The sequence below is a fragment of the Sminthopsis crassicaudata genome, chromosome 4 (genome assembly GCF_048593235.1).
Source record: "Sminthopsis crassicaudata isolate SCR6 chromosome 4, ASM4859323v1, whole genome shotgun sequence".
In the NCBI taxonomy this organism is placed as follows: domain Eukaryota; kingdom Metazoa; phylum Chordata; class Mammalia; order Dasyuromorphia; family Dasyuridae; genus Sminthopsis; species Sminthopsis crassicaudata.
This window is the reverse complement of record NC_133620.1, coordinates 275625407-275639767: the sequence shown is the minus strand read 5'-3', so window position 1 is coordinate 275639767 and position 14361 is coordinate 275625407. Positions and strand designations below refer to the sequence as shown.

The 14361-nt window shown below is 40.3% G+C and overlaps 1 protein-coding gene across 2 annotated transcripts in view; it reads left to right on the top strand.

The window, feature by feature from the left end:
• Nucleotides 1-7206: 7206 nt before the first annotated feature.
• RSPH9 (radial spoke head component 9) overlaps nucleotides 7207-14361 on the top strand; it is a 24745-nt gene continuing 17590 nt past the window's right edge. For both annotated transcript variants that reach the window (XM_074310798.1, XM_074310799.1), the window contains exons 1-2: nucleotides 7207-7556; nucleotides 11739-11904. In XM_074310798.1, the coding sequence (XP_074166899.1) occupies nucleotides 7330-7556; nucleotides 11739-11904 (393 nt within the window). In that variant the 5' untranslated portion in view covers nucleotides 7207-7329. The remainder of the gene's footprint in view (nucleotides 7557-11738; nucleotides 11905-14361) is intronic.

Below are 14361 nucleotides of genomic sequence, written 5' to 3'. Positions count from 1 at the left end.
AAAATAAAGTTTCCAAAGTTCTTAAGTGGCTTTGTTCCCTCTCATATGTTAACATCCTAAAAGTAAGTCCCTGTACAAAACATGCTTTGGTTACTATACATTCAGAGGGACAGTTCACAGACCCTAGCCAATATTTCTCTTTTAACGGACCAGCATGAGGACATAGTTCAAAACAAAGGACAATTAAACAGCTTGACAAGATAAATAAGGAAAATACCTCTTATGTACAAAGAAGCACACTCTCCAAAAATTACACTGTTACTCAGAGAAGGGATATTCAAAAGAAATGTTATAAAATTGGGGCAATTAATGCTCTTATAGCTGCCCTAGTGGGAACCTTTTCTTGTATTTGATCCTGCTGCTTCTTGCTGCTATCTGTTGGGCTATTTTCTGTGATGCAGTCAGCCTGTTTTTAAAATTAGAAGTATCCAGTCTTGAAAATGGTTGGCCTCAGAAAGTAGTGGGTTCCTCCTTATAGATGTTTCAATAGAGGCAGACTGAGCACTTTTTGCATTATGGTAGGAATTGCCTCCAAAGTCTCCTCCAACTCTTACAATTCTGTGATTCCTATGACTTTTCTCATTTTCAATATTGCCTCCTACCCAGAACCAACTCCATAGCAGAAAAATGCACATATTATGTGCTTAATATAAATGCTTATTGAATTGTCTCAGTATTAGAATCTATTCTAGAATAGGAAGATGAATTAGATTTTATCTAGTTCCATAGCTCCCTTCATTTTGGGGGGGAGGGGCCATGGCTAGAGAAGCTACTTTTAGTTTCTGTGAATTCACTGTAGAGTTGGGAGGGCTCCTGGTGAAATTCCTTCTCAAGAGGGAAAGGGTCCTGTATGTGCCAAAATGTTTGTGGCAGCCCTTTTCATAGTGGCTAGAAGCTGGAAGATGAATGGATGTCCATCAATTGGAGAATGGTTGGGTAAACTATGGTATATGAATGTTATGGAATATTATTATTCTATAAGAAATGACCAACAGGAGAAATACAGAGAGGCTTGGAGAGACTTACATCAACTGATGCTGAGTGAAACGAGCAGAACCAGAAGATCATTATACACTTCAACAATGATACTGTACGAGGATGTATGCTGATGGAAGTGGATTTCTTCAACATAGAGAAGAGCTAATCCAATTCCAATTGATTAATGATGGACAGAACCAGCTACATCCAGAAAAGGAACACTGGGAAATGAATGTAAACTGTTATTTTTACCTTCTGAATCCAATTCTTCCTGTGCAACAAAAAATTCGGTTCTACACACATATATTGTATCTAAATTATACTGTAATATATTTAACATATATAAGACTGCTTGCCATCTGGGGGAGGGGGTTGGGGGAGGAAGGGAAAAAATCTGAATAGAAGTAAGTGCAAGGGATAATGTTGTAAAAAATTACCCATGCATATGTACTGTCAAAAAATGTTATAATTATAAAATAAAATAAAAAATTAAAAAAAAAATAATTAAAAAAAAAAAAAAAAGAAATTCCTTCTCAAGGTTAGGAAAATCAGCTCAAATGCTGCAGCACAGATTTAGAACTTGAAGGGATCTTAGAAAATAAAACAGGCCATTTGTTTTATAAATGAGGAAACAAGTCTTAGTGGCAGATCTGGGACTTAAATTCCAGTCTGTTGACTCACTCAAGTACTCATTTTACTATACCACTCTATTTTCCTCCCAAATAGGAGCCAAGTTGAAGGATAACAATGGAGAGGGAGGAGAGACCAGGAAGAGAGGAGAGGAAGAAGGAGAGAGAGAGAGAGGGATGAGAGTCAGTCAGTCTGTCTTGACAGCTATACTTGACAATTTGAGATCTCTGAGCTGGTTATCAGTGGCAGAGTAGGGATTTGAATCAGGTCTCTCACCTAACTTATCTGCCCAATATACCAAGTTGCCTTTTCTTGCCATTGGCAAGATTCTTTAATCTTGGTTCAGTTAAGCAAGAGTCACATTTACCAGAGGGAAAATATACTACTATAACCTAGCTGTTGTAGGGAGGACAAATGCAGATATTGCTATGGAGTGCCATATGATTAGGCTTGGTGATTGTGAAATCACCATGACAGTTTCCCCTTAAGGAAGGCTGTAAGCTTATAGAGTTTATTCAAAAATACTGACTATATTTTGAAGCTTGTTATAATTCTGTTCCCCAAATAATATTTTGTCCAGCTTGTTTTTCTCCCTGATAAATACTCCAAATGATATTTTGTCTACCATGTGCTTGTTTTGTTCTTCCTGGTAAACCCCCCAAATAATAGTTTGCCCTGACTCCTGATATACAATTTTATTAGCTCCAAGGGGGGTTTTCCAAAATTATAATACAAGAACCTTACTTTCAAAGAGCATTTTTGAGAATATACTCTCCTTTTAGCAGGAGGACGATCCCTTCCTGCAAGACCCTTTTTGTTGAATTGACCCATGTTTCTTTGCTCCCCCAAAAGGTACCGTCCTTACATGAGTTATATTCTCTTTTATTAGTTATATATTGGGTCTCCTTTTCTTCCCTCCTCTTTCCTTTCTCCATTCCTGGTAATAAAGCTTTGCATTGAACTGACTCCCATTGTTTTACATATTATTCTTGGCATTCAGAACCAGACCTGTTTTCCTGGACCACCTCTGTTTGGCCCATGGACTTTTTCTTAGTCATAAATTAGGTACCTGGACAAGGACTTAACCTATTGACAAAGCTGCATCTATACTGATGGAGCAGAACCCAGAAGTATAAAGGAAGGGTCAGTAAGGGAACCCCGCATCCTCCTTCAGAGACTTCCCTATGCCAGAGGACTTTCACAAAACATGGAGTGTGAGACAGCTAATAAGACCCAGGTAGAAGAGAGAATTTCATTAACCCCAGGACTGAGCTTGTTCCCTTTGAACTCACATGTATACCCTGGCAGATCTTGTAAACAGTTGTCAGGGGACTATTAATGCAGCCTATTGTAAACTAATGAGAAAGAAAAGAACAAACCGGAGGGAGGTTTGGATGAGTGAGGTTCTTTGCCCTGTGGGATTAGCTCCCCAGAGTGAAATGTGCTTTGTCTGGTTTTGTCCAGCCCCCCTCATGAAGGGGATGCTTAGACACATATGACTTTGGCGCTTTCGCCCCACCCCAGGTGGCAGTATTGCTCTTAGAAATCTTAGCATTTTCTTTTCTTTCAAATTCAGTGTCTTGGTCATTCTGACTTGTCCATTATCAAAGCCAACAGGGTGTAACTGGTTTCTTGTCGCCACCTATTGTCCAGAACGAGAAGGGCAGCAGCTCTCATAACTTGGCTGCATCCTAGTCAGCAGTACTCCCATGTCTCATCCATGAGGAAGTGGACATCTTGATCCACATTGGGTTTCCGCCCTTTTTTAATAACACAGTGGTGTGACTTTTTCATGAGTGAGCAGGGCTTATTCTCCCTTATTCAGAGGGAACCTCATGCTTTATATTAAAAGAGATGATTGGATTACTTGCCATCTAGGGCAAGTAGATCCCTACAAGAAGATTCCCATATTTTTAAGGGGTGGGAGGAAAGGAGGAAAAAAAATTTGGAAAACAGGATTTTGTAAGGGGTAATGTTGAAAACTATGCATATGTTTTGAAAATAAAAAGCTTTTTTTTTTTTTTTTTTTTTTTTTAAAGAAAAATGGATTTTTTTCCTCATGCTTTTTGGTCAGAAATGGTATCCTGTGCATCCACATTTTCAGCTATCTATCTTTTAGAGAATGTGCCTTTATTAATGAATAGAGGCTGTATTTCCTGCCCTATAGAACTAGAATAAAAGGGCTTTTCTTACATTGTAATAGAATAGACAACAGAGTTTAAACTATATTGGTATAGAAGACACACGATGTTTGTCTTATTGTAATAGAATAGACAACAGAGTTTAAACTATATTGGTATAGAAGACACATGATGTTTGTCTTTATATGCCATTACCTGGCTCTGTTTGGCTTGGCAAAGAGTACTTGGATCACAAAAATTTCATAAACCTTTCCCTCAGAAGAAACTAGGATCAAAAATCCCTTTAAAAATGATTGACACTATTGATCAAAGAAATGCAAATTAAAACAACTCTGAGGTACCACTTCATAGCTCTTAGATTGGCTAAGATGACAGGAAAAGATAATGATGAATGTTGGAGGGGATGTGGGAAAACTGGAACACTGATGCATTGTTGGTGGAGTTGTGAACGGATCCAGCCATTCTGGAGAGCGATTTGGAACTATGTCCAAAAGTCTATCAAACTGTTCATACCCTTTGATCCAGCAGTGTCTCTCCTGGGCCTATATCCCAAAGAAATCATAAAAGGAAAAATGACCCACATGTGCACAAATGTTTGTAATAACTCTTTTTGTAGTGGCAATGAACTGGAAACTGAATGGACGCCCATCAGTTGGAGAATAATTGAATAAGTTATGGTATATGAATGTAATGGAATATTATTGTTCTATAAGAAATGATGAACAGGTTGATTTCAGAAAAGCCTGGAAAGACTTACATGAATTGATGCTAAGTGAAGCAAGAAAACCAGCAGAACCAAAAGAACATTATATCCAATAGCAAGAAATTATGTGATGATGATCCAACTATGATGGACTTGACTCTTTTCTAACAATTAGGTGATTCAAGGCAATTCCAATAGACTTGTGATAGAAAGTGCCATCCAAATCCAGAGAAAGAACTATGGAAATTAAATGTATGGATCAAAGCACAGTATTTTCATCTTTTGTTGTTGTTTTCTTGTTTTTCCTTTTGATCTAATTTTTGTGTGTGTGCAGCATCATGAATATGGAAATAAGTTTGGAGGACTTGCACATATTTGACCTATATCAGATTGCTTACTGTCTTGAGAGAGAGAAGAGAGAGAGAAAAATTTAGACCACAAGTTTTGCAAAAGTGAATATTGAAAACTATCTTTGCATGTATTTGGAAAAAATTTTTAAACTATTAAAAAGAAAAAAAATGATGATTGATAATATAGGGAACTTTATGGCCTAAGAATCTCCTAGAATGCCAAAGGAACCCTGCCCAGTTCTTTTGACAGTTATTTGTCCGTCCTTGCTTGTCTAGAAAGTGGAATGGACCGGAGAAGCCATTTTGTCCAAATTGTTGGTTTTATTTATTTCTATGTTTAAGGTTTGTTTTTTTTCCAGTGAATAAAAAACACCTTTTTTCCTTACCATCTCTCTCCTTCACCTGCCATTGAAGAGAAAAAAGGAAAATACAATTCCTGTAACAAATGTGCATAGTCAAATAAAACAAAATCTTTCATAGGACATGGCCAAAAAAAAATATGTCTCAGTCTGTACCCTAGGTCCATCTGTCACCTCCTTGTGAGGAGGAAATGGCATTTTTTTTGTCCAAGTCATGGAAAAGCAATTAAGACATGCTTAAAAGGGGAGACTCATCGCCTTCAGAGGCATTCCTTTTTTTTAATTTTTAAAAATTAATTTTATAATTATAACATTTTTTGACAGTACATATGCAACATTATCCCTTGTACTCCCTTCTGTTCTGAATTTTCCCCTCCTTCCCTCCACCTCCTCCCCTAAATGGCAGGTAGTCCCATACATGTTAAACATGTTATACTATATCCTAGGTACAATATATATGTGCAGAAGTGAATTTGTTGTTGTTGTTGTTGTTGTTGTTGTTGTTGTTGCAAAGGAAGAATTGGATTCGGAAGGTAAAAATAACCTGGGAAGAAAAACAAAAAATGCTAACAGTTTACATTCATTTCCCAGTGTACCTTTTCTGGGTGTAGCTGATTCTGTCCATCATTGATCAACTGGAACTGAATTAGATCTTCTCTATGTTGAAGATATCCACTTCCATCAGAATACATTCTCATACATATAGTTATTGAAATGTATAGTGATCTCCTGGTTTTGTTCATTTCACTCAGCATCAGTTGATGTAAGTCTCTCCAAGCCTCTCTGTATTCCTCCTGCTGGTCATTTCTTACAGAGCAATAATATTCCATAACCTTCATATACCACAATTTACCCAACCATTCTCCAATTGATGGGCATCCATTCATCTTCCAGTTTCTAGCTACAACAAAAAGAGCTGCCACAAACATTTTGGCACAAACAGGTCCCTTTCCCTTCTTTAGTATTTCTTTGGGATATAAGCCCAGTAGTAGCACTGCAGGATCAAAGGGTATGCACAGTTTGACAACTTTTTGAGCATAGTTCCAGATTGCTCTCCAGAATGGTTGGATTCTTTCACAACTCCACCAACAATGCATCAGTGTCCCAGTTTTCCCACATCCCCTCCAACATTCATCATTATTTGTTCCTGTCATCTTAGCCAATCTGACAGGTGTGTAGTGGTACCTCAGAGTTGTCTTAATTTGCATTTCTCTGATCAATAGTGATTTGAGAGGCATTCCTTTTCACTTTTGAATATTATGTCAAGTCAAAATATATATGGGATAGCCTTCCTCCTGTTGACCCTCTGAAGCCATGTAGAACAAACATAATCCTTCTCGATGACAGCTCTCCAAAGAAAGGCAGGTACCATGTTTCTCTTCTGTCTTCTCTAAACTAAATATATCCTGGTTGCTTCAATTGAACCCTGTATGACATGTCACCAGTCCCCTGACCATTGTGGTCACACTTTTCTAAATAACTTCTGAGTCGTTAATTCCACTCCCTTATTTAACAAATATTAAGACACTTTAGGCCAGAAATCAGTGAGAAGTGGGGTCCTGATTTAAAATAAGTCTCAAACTCCTAAGAATGGCAAAACAAAATAATGAGCCTTAGGTGAAAAAAGATGAAAGAAGGCTATCAAAAAATCTTGAAAAGTATAACACACTGTAGCAATATGAGGTTGCTGTTTCATAAAAAGGGAGGCCTCTGGAAAGGCCTGCCTGGCTCGGAGGAGCCAATTTCAGTCTCAAAATGATGGACCCAGAAGGAATTGAGCGAGTTTTGAATGACTTGTCCCGGTCTACCTAGCTAATTTTTGGCATAGCTGGGGCTTTTTAATTTCCACCTTCATGCCCCTCCTCTTGTGCCTAAATGGGGAGCTAAGTAGAAAGTATTAGGAAACTTTGTTCAAATTAATAGACATGCTCAACCCTTCACTCTGACATCCCTGCGCAACATCTAAAGTAGGAGCTGGAGAGATGGGGGAGAATAATAGCATCGTGTCCTAGACCACTGTGGAAGCTCCGCCCCACGCGTTGCTAGGGGCAACCGAGGCTGGGGTGTGCTCCCATCGCTGGGGACCTGGACTTCCTGTGTCGCGGGGCGGAGTTTCGCGGTCTCCGAGGTAACATCTCCTGTTAACGGGCTGGTTGTTAGTCGCCGCGATGGATTCTGAAAGCCTACTTCTCTCCTTGGAGCTGGCATCAGGCAGCGGGCAAGGGTTAAGCCCCGACCGTCGGGCCTCCCTGCTCACGTCCCTGCTTCTCGTGAAGCGTGATTACCGCTACAACCGGGTGCTGTTCTGGGGCCGGATCCTCGGCTTAGCCGCAGACTATTACATCGCGCAGGGCTTGGGCGAAGACCAGCTTGGGGAGCGCAAAAGCCTGTACAGGTAGGGGGCGGGACTAGGAGACAGGAGAAGGCGGGGCTAGGGAGGAAACCTCTCCTAGAGGCGGGGCCAAGGAACGGATCGAAAAGAGTCTGGAGGAGGTGGAACCTAGACAGGGAAGTGGGAAAGGCCCGGAGGGGGGCGTGGGCGTGGCCTTGCGAAGGGAGGGCAAGACCTAGGAGATGGGGTTTCCCCAGGGGGCGGGACCAAAAGAATGAAATTCAACGAGAAGGCGGGACCAGGGAAGGATAAGGGCGGAGCCAACAGGAGGGCGTGGAAAGCATTTATTAAAGGTCTACTTTGCGCCAGGCACTGTTCTAAGCACTTTGTATTTACATTTATCACCTCTGGTCCTCACAACAACACTGCAAGGTAAGCGCTATTATTTCCCCCATTTTCCAGATGGGAAACTGAAGGCTAAGTGAATTGCCTAACGTCACCCAGCTAGCTAGTAAGTGTCTGAGGTCAGATTTAAACTCGGCTCTCGACTCCAGGCCCAGCTTTCTATCTACTGCCACCTGCTGCCTCTGAGCCATATGTGCAACGAGACTAGCAAGGGTGGGACCCAGGAAGGACCTGGAAGGAGAGGTTGCCTGAGGAACGTCCTGAGAAGAGGAAAAATAAAGAACTCTGCCTTTAGTTGGATATGGTCCGAAAAAGGGTAGGGAGGGGAGTGAATGGGAAGAGGGAGATGAAATCTAGAAGCGGGAAGAATTAGGTGCTGAGGGGAGAGGTGCTTAGGGAAGTGTGGATGCTAGGGAGAAGGGGATGCAGCCCTGGGGAGGGAAGTGTGGGTCAGAGCCAGGAACGAGGGAAGAGACAAATACTCTGCAGCTGCAGTAGGGTACGGTGGATAATGTATAACGGAGTTGGGATGGAGTGGACTACATTGTAGAACCATAAAATTTTTTTAAAAATTAAGACATTTTCTTTTTAATTTTCAAAATTTCAAATCTCAAAATTTTAATTTTCAAAAGATATGCATGGATAATTTTTCAGACCCTGAAAAACTTTGTGGTCCAAATTTTCCCCTGTTTCCCCCCATCCTCTCCCTTCTGATATATGTTATATCCAATATATATATATATGTATATATATATATATATATATATACGTATTTATACAATTATCTTGTTGCACAAGAAAAATCAGACCAGAAAGAAAACAAAATGCAAATAACAACAAAAAGCGTGAAAATGTGATGTTGTGGTCCACACTCAGTTCCCACAATCCTCTCTCTAGGTGTAGATGGCTCTCATCATCACACATTACATATTTCCAAATGGGTCATGTTGGGAAAAGAAAAATTGGAACAAAAGGGAAAAACCGTGAAAGAAAAAAAAATAAGAAAAAAAAGTGAAAATAGTATGCTTCATTCTGCATTCAGTCTCCATATTTCCCTCTCTGAATTCGCATGGCATTTTCTGTCCAAAATTGGATCACTGAAATTGCCGAGAAGAGCCAAAACTATCACAGTTTATCATCAAACAATCTTGCTGTTCCTATGTACGATATTTTTTTGGTTCTGTTTGCTTCACTCACTTATCAGTTTGATAAGGTTTGGTGCAGGGCAGAGAGTTGTGAGAACCCCTTCTGGTCAGCACAGGTCCTTCGTAAATGAATTTACAAACCCGAAAAGTTAGACTGTCAAAAGAGGTTTATTGTTGGAACTGAGAAGCCAGCCTTTGCTAGGAAGACTGACTTCCTTAGTGACAAGGTCTTGACAGAGAAGTAAAGGTCTAGCAGAGGAATCCTGGCAGAGAGATAAAGTTCCTAGTAGGGAAATCCCAAAAGAGGGGTGTGGTCCTGTTAGGGATAATAAAAGAGAACTGTGGCACAACATTCCACACTCTCTTTCTTCTGAATATTCAAATCATTAAATTACTTTCCTCTAGACAGGTCTTAGCACCATCATTTTGACCAACCCTATGTGAAGCAAATAAACCAAAATAAAACAAAAAATGTAAGGACTTAATGGCAAGGACCAGTCTCTCCCTGATAACTCCAGAGTTAATCAGCATTACAAAAGGTTCCCTATTGCTAGCATGTCAGGTCCTCTGTAGTTGGGGCATCTCAGCCAAAGAATCCAGTTTGAGATGGACAGTTCCTGTGAGTTAGGTCTGTGGACATAGTTAGCAGAAACATTTTCAAAAGGACAAAGACAAACTTATTTTCAGAAGCCTTTTAAATGATGGGCATAATCTCAGGATACAATCAATTAAACTTATATAGAATACCCAATTCCACACAAAAGAATCTGAAAGATTCTTAAAATATCAATTAAACTTTTAGAAATAGCCCTACCAAATTATAGATCATATTTATGACCATTTTCCTCAACAAAGGAAACCATTATATATAAAAAGAAACAAATATTCAGTCAATTAACTTAAAAATGGGTCTATGTCTTGAAATCATGTGCCAAAACTAAGCCTCTGCGGAAAGCAGCTGGAACACACTTAGTGGGGGGGGAGGGAAAAAGGATTCCACATGGACGTCTTTCCCCCACTCCACCTCCAAACTTAAGATTCATAATATAGGGAATAGCTAATGATTCCTAAAACCCACATATCTAGCAGAGCTGGATTTAAAGCATAACTTACAATGTTATAATATAGGTAACAAACTCCAAATTAAACTAAATACAGTTTTAAATTCCCAATAATATAAAACTGCTTTTGTTATCACATTTCAAATAATGAATTTCACTAAACAGCCTATGTTCTTTCTCTCCCTCTGGCCCCATGTGGCCATTATTTCCAGTGGACTTTTCCTAAGTTCCAACTTTGGCCAGAGTTGGAGCCTTCAGAAAAGTCAGATCCTTTTTGCTACATTCTTTACCTAATTAGAGGCACGTGACCCCTGTCAGACAAGCTAATAGAACATATAGATCAGATGTGTCCTAAGACATCTAGACTTACTCTCCCATGGCCAAAATGGAGTATCCACTATTAGGTGTCAGGCAGAGTTGTGGCTGAAAACTGCTCTCCCTCCCAGAGACTCTGGGAAAAAATCTCCAGAGAGCCAGCCTCTCCAGGCCAAGAACCCAGACCTCTAGCCACTCCTGAGGCCTAAGGCAGAGACCCGAGGTCCCTATTCTCTAATTCTGCTCTCATTTTCTATTATCTCGATGGAACCTCCAAAATGTAATGCTGGAGAAACTGAGGCAAGATAGATTAGAGAGTAATTAATATTTTATTTGAAAGGGAGAGATTTACTGGAACCAAATGGATCCATGGTTTGGTCCCAGGGCTGAATTTGACTATCGTCTCCAAGAATCCAGTAAACAATGTGAGTTTTCAATGACATATATACATGTGGCTCAGACTCAGGGGGTAGACTGAGGCAGGGATGGAGTCCGGGTGCTGAGAGCAGGAACACAGGACTAACAATCCGGTTCTGACAGGGTGAGGGGGGTATGAGGGATATCTGAAAATTGGGATTACAGAATGGGGAGAGGCACCCAACATTCTGATGATGCCTAAGGTAGAAGATCTTTCTCGTTATCTGGATCATCATGATTAGGAAGGAAGGGTGGTTGAGCAGAACAATTATAAACCGAGGCAGAAAAATTAGAGAAACCAAGGCAGGACAATTTAGGAAAACTGAGTCGGGATAATTAGGGAAACTGAGTCAGGATAATAGAGAACTGTAGCACAATACTTCCTTTCTTCATTCCTTTATTCCTTTGTTCCTTCCCTTTTTATTCATTTTTCCTTTCTTTTTTCTTCCTTGTTTATATTTTATTTTTATTTTCAGTTCCATATATTCTCTTCCTCTTTCCACCCTTCCCTACTCTATAGAGGGCAAGAGATATGATACCATCACATATATTCAAATATGGTATCATATTTCATATATTCATGCAAAATGCATTTTTACTTTAGCCATGTTCAGGGTGGGAGGGAAGGTTTAGGGAGAGTTTCTGAAGATCTTGAAGTGTCTCAGACTCAGAACTATGAGAACACTGTGGTGTGATGGGACAAAGTCTGTACTTGAAGTTAGAAATACATGAAAGTCCTGGTTTTGCCACTCACTGTGTTACCCTAGTTGTAGCATCAGCTTCCTATGTAAAAATGAGGAGAATACGTGCACTTAAAACTGTTGTGAGAAAAGTGTTCTGTAAAGTGTTATCTTTGGGTTGTTCTTGGAACCTAAATTTCTGAATGTGGATATTATTGCCAGTTTGAACTGCATGGAATGGAGCCTCCTGCCACCAGCAACAGAAGAGATGGTCACCCAAACATCTGTGGTGAAGGGTCGCTTCATAGGGGACCCTTCACATGAATATGAGCACATTGAGATGCAGCGTACAACTGAAGGAGAAAAGACATATGAAGATGAAGTGATGGTGAGTTGGAAACAAGCAAAAGGCCAGATGAGAGGAGACTGTTTCTACAAGGTAGACTTCCCTTCCCCCCACAGTTAGCATCCACTCCAAGACTTCTGCTACATTATTGATAGATGTGAGAATTGAAGTGGGGAATCCCTTGTGGTTGGTGCAGGTCCAACCAGATTTAAACCTGAAATCTGTGGAAAAAAAGGATTTTTAGTTTTCACTAAGAAGGAGGCTTTCTTAATGGGCAAATTCCTAATGAGGAATATCTGCCAACAGACCCCTGGTTATATGGGCAAATGTTGGCCTGAGGCTGGGAGCTGTCTGGGCTAATCAATAAAGCACCATCAGACAGAAATCTCCAATTGAATAAAATCATTTTGAAGGCTTTTCCCCAGAGTCTGGGAATTCCCTGAAGGGGATCTGGGTCATCCCCAAAAGATCTCAGTTTCAATAGAAGGTAATTTGACCAAGATCTCTGATTGAATGAAGCCACTTAACTTGGGGAGGGCATTGTCTGGGAAAGGTGTGCTTTTCCCAGGGGAGAGCCTGAGACCCCGAGTCACCCTTCTTTTACAGATTAAAGGGGACACAGTTTCAGGGTTCACCCCCATCATTACCATTCAGATAACACTATTTAAGCTATTTCAATGACTGGTCTCCTGAAGTCTCTGAAAACTATGGCTCTGCTTCTTTCTCTAGGTTGAATGTGATGGTTTGAGGGGTGGTGGAATAATCATTTATCAAAAATTATGGCTCTAGCCCCCATCCAATATAACAGTCTCAATTTCCATAATATGTAAAATCCAATAATTTAATTGCAAAAGCATTTAATGGAGGGAGGGGGAGTTACCATATCTCTTGCCCTCCATTGAGTAGGGAAGGAGTAGAAAGAGGAAGAGAATATGGAAAATATGGTAAAAATAAAATATAAACAGGAAGGAAAAATGAAGAAAAAGGGAAAGAAGGAAGAGAGGGAGGGAAAGAGGGAGGGAGAAAAAATAACAAGGAAACAAATAGTCCAGTCACCACCTGCCTCAGTTAACAAGTAGATGTAGTCTTCTACCTTTCCCCAAGTGGTGGATGGGATAGAAAATTCTGTGGAAAACTCAAGACGTTTTTCTACAGACATTTTCCCTCAGAAAGTCTAGGGATCATCAGTTTCTCCAGCCTCCTTTCAGTATGATCTCATTAACATGGAGATTTTCCAAACCGCTGAACAGACCAGAATTTGCTGAATACTGTAACTTTAATTTTGGGATTATTGGACTTCATAAAGACATCGGGATGTGGGGATGTCATGGTAGCACTGTTCCACACAACCTCTGTTATCTCCCCTTACTCAATTTTTCTGTATCTATCTATGGCTCTCAAAAACCCCTTCTTCTATATGGTTCTCACATCTTTTGTCTCATTTTTTCCCAAACAACTGCCCAACTCTATCCCCATATCTAGATTAGAGTTTCAGGAAAGTCTTAAATACGGATTTTTTTCCAGGCAATACTTTTCATTTGGGACAGATGAAACACTCTGTAGAGCCCCCATTGAAGGGCAAGCCTCTTCTATGAGACTAATGTATTTGTGTGTTGAAGGCAGAGGAATCCTGGTTACAGCATATCATTATTCATCCATTTAGAGTTAGCTCAGTGTTAGGAAGGCTCTGAAGGAAAATGTGGGAAAGAAGAGGTAGTCATGTTCCTACCAAACCTGAAGGTTTACAGAACCATTGTGCTGATCTCATTGTTGTGTGCCTGTGAAATCTGGACAATCTACCAGCACCATGCCAGGAAACTGAATCGCTTCCATGTGAATTGTCTTGGGAAGATTCTGAAGATCTCCTGGGAGGAAAAGGTACCAGACACCGAGGCTCTTATTGTCAAACATTCCCAACTGCTACAGAGAGTGCAACCCTGATGGGCTGGCCATGTTGTTCTAAGGTAAAAATATTTTTGCCTAAAAGAACTCAGAAAAGACAAGTGCTCCCATGAAGTCAGAGGAAAGGATACAAGAGGTGGTCTCTCTGTAGAACTCTAGAATTGATTGTGCCACATGGGAGACAGCGGCACAGGACTGCTGAGCATGGCATGCCCTCATCAAAGAGGGCAAAGCAGAATTTCAGTGGTTCAAAAGAAAGAGGAGATGCACAAACTTGGAGACATTGTCATTCCAAATGTTCACATGGATTATTTTTGCCAACCTGTGGCAGAGTCTTTTGAACTCGTATTGGTCTGATCCACTACAGTTGGCCACATTGTACCTTGACCCTGACCTAGTGATGTCATTTTGGTCCTCTTTAAGAACAAAGGATAACAATTATACCATCATGCTGCGTGTGTAAGGAACTTACTAGGACTGGCCACTAGAGGCAAACGTGTACATATATAGATATCTACAAACTAAATAGGAAGCAATTTAAGATACTAGCAGCTTGGGGATTGGGGGATGAATCAAGGATACGAACTGTTTAGGAGG